Consider the following 7,604-nt stretch of genomic DNA (forward strand, 5'->3'; position numbering starts at 1 on the left):
CAATGGTATCAAAAGCCGCTGAGAGGTCTAAGAGAATCAACAGGGATGCACTCCCCCTGTCTATCTCCCGGCGTAAATCGTCTATCAGGGCAACCAAGGCTGTTTCAGTTCCAAAACCAGGCCTAAAGCCAGACTGAAATGGATCTAAGTAGTCTGTTTCTTCCAAGAAAGCTTGGAGTTGCAATGCCACCACTCACTCGAGTACCTTGCCCAAGAAGGGAATATTAGCAATTGGGCGATAGTTATTTAAGTCATGTGGGTCCAGGGAAATCTTCTTGAGTAACGGTTTTATCACTGCCTCTTTCAAGGCAGCAGGAACCATACCAGATCTAAAAGACACATTAATAATCCCCTGGACCCAGCAAGTCATCCCTTCCCAGCTAGATTTAATAAGCCATGGAAGGGCAGGGGTCAAGTGAGCACATGGTCGGTCGCACTCCTCCAAGCACCTTGTCCACATCCTCAGTATGCAGTAGCTGAAATTGATCCAGAGAAAAAAGACTGAGTGGTGCATTCAACACATTCTGTGCCCCACTTAGATAGCAACCAGAGTCCAAATCCAACCGGATGTGGGTGATCTTGTTTGCAAAATGCTTTGCAAACAGATCACAGCGGAGGGGCCAAAGGCTCCTCTGTTTCGATATGAGTGCCAGACTGCAACAGGCCCCGCACTACTCAAAACAATTCCGCTGGACGACATTGTGCGGATGCGATACGGATGGGGAAATAGCTTTTCTTTTCTGTCAGCACTGCCACAGAGTAAGCTCGCAGTTCAGCTCTAACCCGCAGTCGATCGGACTCAGCTCTAGTTCTCCTCCAGCGGCGTTCTAGCCGTCGCACAGACTGTTTTGCTGCCATCAGCTCCCCAGAAAACCAGGGAGCAAACTTGGCTCATCTGGTCTAAAGAGGGTGCTTAGAAGCAATCATATCAACTGCCCGGGCTACTTCTATGTTCCATATATTGACTAAGGCATCTACAGGACCATTTGCCATAATGGCTGAACAATCCCTCAGGGACCTCTGGAAACCGTCCGGATCCATCAGCCTCCGAGGGCGGATCTTAATTGGTCCTCCGCCTCTGTGGAGGGGAAGGTCAGCAGATAGTCTAAACTTGACCAGGTAGTGACCAGTCCATGACAAAGGGAGTGTAGCCACATCCTTTAACCCAAAAAGTCTATCACCCTTAGTCCAAAAAACCAAATCGAGTGTATAACCTGCAACATGTGTTGGGTCAGTTATTTCTTGGGATAGACCTAGGGTGGTCATGGTATCCAAAAAATCTCGGGCCGGACCAGAAAGACCAGCCTCAGCGTGGATATTAAAGTCCCCCAAGACCAAAAGCCTCGGCATCCTCAATGCCACGTCCGAGACCACGTCGGCCAGCTCGAGCAGAGCATCTGCCGTATAGCGAGGTGGGCTGTACACAAGCAGCATATCCAATCTATCCTGGCCACCCAACATCAAGTACAGACACTCGAATCTGACACTTTGTTGGACCAAAACTCTAGCCAGTGAGATAGTATCTTGATAGACAATTGCCACCCAGCCGGGCACAATTGGGAAAAGTCAACGTCTCCTCCACTCTCAGCCAGGTCTCGGTTACAAGCCAGGTCAGTCCCTTCATTCAGAATTAAATCGTGGATGACAGCTGTCTTCTGGGATACTGACCTGGCATTCAGCAACAGCACCCTCAGGGCTGATGGCCAGGTATAAAAGTTCCCAAAATTGTTAAGGCTGGGAACAGGACCGGAAAAAGGAATAGCACATAACTATCTAAACCTCATTCTAGTTTATTAACACACACACATTCCCAGCCAACAGAGCAGACTCTGCCCCCTCTGGCCATGAGGCATGTCCCATTCCCAGCTGCCAGAGCAGAACCCCCCGCCCCCCTCCGCCATGCGGCAGGTCCTGTCCTGGCTCCATCCACCAGAACAGGCCCCAGTCCCCCACCACGTGGCAGCCCTGACCACCGGAGCAGGCCTCTCCCTCCCGCCACATGGCAGCGGCAGGTCCCCGCTCCCTCCTCATGCTGTCTCAGCTGGCCCCGCTCCTGCTGGAGCAGCCACCTGCTGCACAGCTTTCCAGAGGAAGTGGATGGGGGAAGAATTTTTTGTGCGTGGCCAAGCAGGCGCACACCTTAGTGCAAGCTATGCTCACAGCTACGGCATTCTTCTCTTTGCCAAGCGGCAAATGTCCTAATTCTTGTTATCCCCACTGACAAGATTTGAATGCCATCAACATTCATTTATTTCATGGAAAGTGATGCCACCGTCTCTTTCTCTTCCAGGAATGTGGATCCCCCCATCTGGTATGACACAGATGTGAAGCTGTTTGAAATTCAGCGAGTCTGAGATGAGAGAAGGCACTTACTTCTGCTTCGAGAGAAACACTGGAAAGAAGGACCTTGCTGTGTGCTGCTTCATCACAGCTATTCCTGCATTTCATAGCCAGCTGAGAGACCAAATGGACAGTCGCTTCCATTTACCTACCTGTCATTTTAAGCTTTAATCAGGTTCAGCTCAGAGATACCAACCCGCCAGCCCACCTCCCTTCCTACCCCTCCCCCGGAATCCGGAGTGAGAGATGCCAAAGGAGTGCCCATTATGGTTGTTGCACTAGAAGCCAGACCATTCCTAGCTCTTCTGTCATTCTCTCACTCCTGGATTCTGTCTGGACACAAATCTGAATCTGACCAGCTGGGGGCTCTGATCTCCGCTCCCTCACCCCCGTCAGATTCACCATTTAAGAGACTCGGATGGTAAAGAGTTGAACTGGGTCTGTGAGGGAAACTGCTGCTGCTGCAGGATGTAGGTTTTTAAAATTATTTTAAAAATACATAATTTTTTGTTGTTCTTTTCCAAAGAATTTATTCCAAGGCTCCGTAAGGTTGCAGGTCACCTTGCTGCTGCCTCTCCTCGCTGTACATGGCAGAGCGGGAGGATCTTTATTGAACAGCTATCTGAAAAGAGCATGCTAAAGGGAATCCTGTTTGTTAATCCACTTCATGTCTCTGTTTTGAGTCTCTCTTCCCTTCCCCTTCTATGGTTGCAGTAGCCAGGGCTTCCAGACAGTGTCCAAAGCTCTGCCCTTACCCCTTCTTCGCCACTTTGTCACTCCTTGCTGTAGACTTTTGCAGACCAAGAATAACATTGTGCCCTTAGAAATGGGGTCTTTAAATGACCAAGGTATTTGTATCTAAAGCCACTTTGAATGGACTACTCAGCGGAAGGGGATCAGTGCAAAGGCTGGGAGGAAAGAGCTTGGGGTATCATCAAGCTCTTCCTTGCAAGGAGAAGGGAACAGTTTGTGTTGCTCTCAGTCAGCCTTCTCCAGCTGACTAAAGGGAGCATTGGCTGGCTTGGGAAGGAGCTATATCCCCCCTTTTTATGGAGCACATTGTCATGTCCTGTGGTGCAATGGTGAAAGGAATTGATTGTGTGCTGCTTTTTCAGGACAAGGAGTTAAAGGAAGGTCTTAGAGAAGTCTTATGAAGCATGTTGAAGGTAGCAGGAGAAAAGCAGCTAGGGACCAGCGGTCGGAGTGGCTGCTGTGGTAAAGTTGGATCCTTCAAGGAGATCTTGGTGGCTTCTGGGTTGACAAAGCAAGACTATTGGATCCCAGGCATGGCACAGCTAGGAACCTGTAGTTTGTAGGGAGGCCGCGAGATCACCTGCCTCAGTCATAAGAGATTGTGATGCTGAGCCTGATGCCGCAGTGGAGGGTTGCAGTTCTGGAGAGGAGGGTGGGAGCCACAGGTGTTTCTGTTCCACTGGGAGGGTACTCCTGTTGTAGGCCAGCTGTCTTGGACCACACAATGAGAGGGATCCTCTCACGGACCAAGTCCTAATTCTCCTGCTGCTTAGTCATTAGTGTTTTCTTTCTGCCGATGGCCCAGGACAGCCACTCATGAGCCTTAGCTTAGCACCACTGCTCTAGATAGCTCCATGTAAACTAGTCTCCCTACCTGTATGCACGGGGAAGATGTGTAATGGGACAGCCACTTCATAATTCTTCCTCTTGCAGGGAGGTCCATGGTGTGGTATGGGCAGCCACCATGTAGGAGTCTCTTTCTGGTTTAGTATGAGTAGCTCACTGATCTAGTTTCTAAGCAGTCTCACCTTCTGTGGGGCTGGAACTGGACTAAAGCCCCCAGCCCAATTCAGTATGATGAATAGCCTGGTGTATCCTCGAAGGACAAGGAGTAGATGAAGGGAGCCTTTTTTCTCTCCACCCCCAATGCATCTTGTCACCCCCCTCTCTGCCATCTGTTTAAAGATAGTTGCAGATTGAAGTCTATATTTTGCTTGGACTATCTCTCGACTGAAGAATGTGATTGGTGAAGCCCTGAGGATGGGCCAACCTTTGATTGTTTCGCACTTGCACCTCACAGCTGGAGAAGGGGCTTCTAGTGTCCCAGATGCTTGCTTCTCCCCTCCCCGCCATGCACACTGGTTTTGTGGTATCTTCCATCCTTTCATGTTGCTTTGTGTATCTCATGTTCCTTTGTGAGTTCCTCTGCATTTTTATGTTCCTTGGTGTTTCAAGTCCAGTCTGTGTCCCCCGAAAATCAAATTGCACTGTAAACTATTTGCTCACCTACAGAGAGATAAAAATTATCTTAAACATGGCACCTGTTTGACTCTCTCTGTCCTATAGGGGGATTATGAACTTGTTTGTGTTACTTCTGTGGGCCTACTGCACGATTTATGTGACTGGAGAGTATGGTTTCTTGGTTTTCTTAGCAACAGGTGGCTTCCCACCTGATTATCTCTGGCAAACTTACCTGACCTGTGCATTCCCAGTCTTTGATATGCTGTGGATAGGGTTTGTTAAAATGACTGAGGTCACGAGCTTCATAGGATTCGAACATAGGATTAGATACTTATATGAAAAGCTGGAAGATTTACCCAGCATTTCTCAAGTCCTTAACTCAAATAAGTCTTGTTTTTCTTCATTTAAATCATTGTTCTGGGATGGGGCTGGTGATGAGGGGTTCAGTATGCAGGCTGCCCCTGGGAGAGAGGACTACCCCAGCCTTCTCTCACCACAGTAGCTTGGGGCCAGAAGCACCTCTCCATGGCCCCTGTAGCTGCAGTAGGTACACTGCAGGGAGGGGTGCATGTCTCCCAGCTGGGGACAAATGGACACACAAACACTCAAACAGACAGACTCTCTGAAATATAGTAGATAGCTGTCGCTTTCTCCACTCTTTCCCCCTGCTGGCCCAATGGGGTTGCAGCTGTTCCAGTCCCCATCTTTAACCCTTTGCTGCCCCCGTTGGTCATTCTACAGTATAACTGTCCCTCCTATCAGATCCCCTCCCTTTCCATTTTTTGAGAAACAATCACATTCTAAGCATATCCCATTGTTCTGGCACAGTCAATCCCTTGTTTTGTTTTAAGTTACAAAAAGAGGAATCTGCATACCAAATTTGGTGGTTCTAGCGCTTACCATTTAGGAGGCATTCTTGAACAAATGGGCTCACAGACAGACTGACACACAGACAAGCAGACAAATTCTCTAAAATATACAGTAGATAAGTATATAGAATCATAGAAATGTAGGGTTAGAAAAGACCTTGAGATGTCCTAAAGTCCATCCACCGTACTGAGCCAGGACCAAGTAAACCTGGACCAACCTTGACAGGTGTTTAGCCAACCTGTTCTTAAATACCTCCACTGATGGGGATTCCACAACTTCCTTGGAAGCCTGTTCCAGAGCTTAATGATCCTTAGAGTTAGAGAATTTTTTAAGGATTAACCTAAATTTCCTTGGATGCAGATTAATTCTTTTTGACCTACATTCAGTGGACATGGAGAACAATTGATCACTGTATTCTTTGAAATAATCCTTTACATATTTGAAGACTTATCCAGTCCCCTCTTTGTTTCTTTTCTCAGAAATAAAAATGCCCAGGTTTTTAAACCATTCTTTAGAGGTCAGGTTTTTAAAACCTTCTGTCTTTTCTTAAAAAGTGGCACCCAGACCTGGACTCTGTACTCCAACACAGGCCTCATGCAGTACCATTAGACTGACACGGTTCCCTCCTGTGTCTTACCCACAATGCTCCGTTTAATACTTTCCAGAAGATACAAGCCTTTTTCACAATCGCATCTTTGTTGACTCATATTCACTTAGTGATCCACTATACTACCCTGGATTTGCTCCAGCTAAACTTTTGATTTTTGTTGTCCTATCTAATTTGGGGGATATAAATTCTGTGCCTCAGGGTGTGACAATTTACCTATGGCTAGAGAAAAAACGAGAAGTCCTATGCAGTGTTCCCTGTAAGCTGTGTCCTTGGGTGGCCACCCCAGAGAGATTCAAATGTCGTCCAGCTGATTAGCAGAGTGCCCACAGCAGACAACATGTATTTCTACTGATGGTGCATACCCACACATGCTTTGGTGCACAAAAATTTATTCTGTACATGGATAGAAAAAAATAGAGGGAACATTGGTCCTGAGGCACCTTAAAGACTAACACATTTATTTGGGCATAAGCTTTCTTGGTCTGATGGGCTCCAGCCCACGAAAGCTTATGCCCAAATAAATGTTTTAGTTTTTAAGGTGCCACAAGGCTCCTCATTGTTTTTGCTGAAACAGACTAACCTGGCTACCCCTCTGAAACTTACGGTTAGAGAGAAACCTGTCCTCAGGACAGGGGATTCCAGCATTATCCTTTACGGGATTTCTTACACTTCCTGAAGCAGCTAAGGCTGCCCACTGTCACATGCCAGATACTGATGCAGCTGAGCCATATGCAGTTTGATATGGCAGGTCCCTCATTCCAGAGCTGAGAAGCAATTGTCCTGTTTATCACTGGTCAATGAGATTTCATAGGTAAGCTCATGATGTTGCCACAAGAGACCATATCCCAGTTTCCTTCTCATACTGCGTGCAAATTGTACATACAGTACATCTGTGCTGTGAACTCCTTTATGACAGTGGCTCTCAGAATCTGGGACTACAGACTTGGCTTATGGGGCTTTTGCTATGACGCTAAAAATTGCCACTCAGAAGTTCCCACGAGGGTTTGGGAACCCAGTAAGGGGGACATCTCTCAGGAGCATCTACCTGAGACAGGAACATCTATGCGACGTAGTGAGCCCCACAAGTCTGAGTCTGTGGACCTGTGCTCTGAAACTCACTGCCACAGATGTTCTTGCTGGGTAGATATGCCTGCCGAATGCTAGTATTTGTATCTTGGTTTGGTTCTGGCCTCCAGAACTCTCTGATCAGTTGGGCCCTATCATCTCAATTGGCTACAACAGCTCAAACCCAAGTAATGATCCTCTTCCATGCGTGTACATCATTCTCTGGTCCACTATGGTTGCAAACAAGGGGGAAGGCTTGAGAGCCTGTTTTCATTTGAAAGGAAAAGACCTTGGTGTGGTCCTTTGCTGAGAACACTGGTACAATCTGAAATGGAAGTAATAATTAACTTTATTGGTGCCTGATTTATTCAGTTGTAATTTCTCCTGACACTTCTTGTTGACATAAGTCTTAGAAAAGGTATTAGAGAAGCAAAGTCCATGCTCACTTTGACCTGTCTCACTTGTAACTTTCAGGCCAGTTACAGTAATTGTGATCTGGACCCAG

General features: G+C 47.3%; 1 protein-coding gene across 2 annotated transcripts in view; it reads left to right on the forward strand.

Moving 5' to 3' along the window:
* HID1 (HID1 domain containing) overlaps nt 1–4,631 on the forward strand; it is a 60,990-nt gene extending 56,359 nt beyond the window's left edge. For both annotated transcript variants that reach the window (XM_075903704.1, XM_075903705.1), the window contains exon 19: nt 2,291–4,631. In XM_075903704.1, the coding sequence (XP_075759819.1) occupies nt 2,291–2,354 (64 nt within the window). In that variant the 3' untranslated portion in view covers nt 2,355–4,631. The remainder of the gene's footprint in view (nt 1–2,290) is intronic.
* Nucleotides 4,632–7,604: the final 2,973 nt, after the last annotated feature.

This window comes from Pelodiscus sinensis, chromosome 20, assembly GCF_049634645.1.
Source record: "Pelodiscus sinensis isolate JC-2024 chromosome 20, ASM4963464v1, whole genome shotgun sequence".
In the NCBI taxonomy this organism is placed as follows: Eukaryota; Metazoa; Chordata; order Testudines; family Trionychidae; genus Pelodiscus; species Pelodiscus sinensis.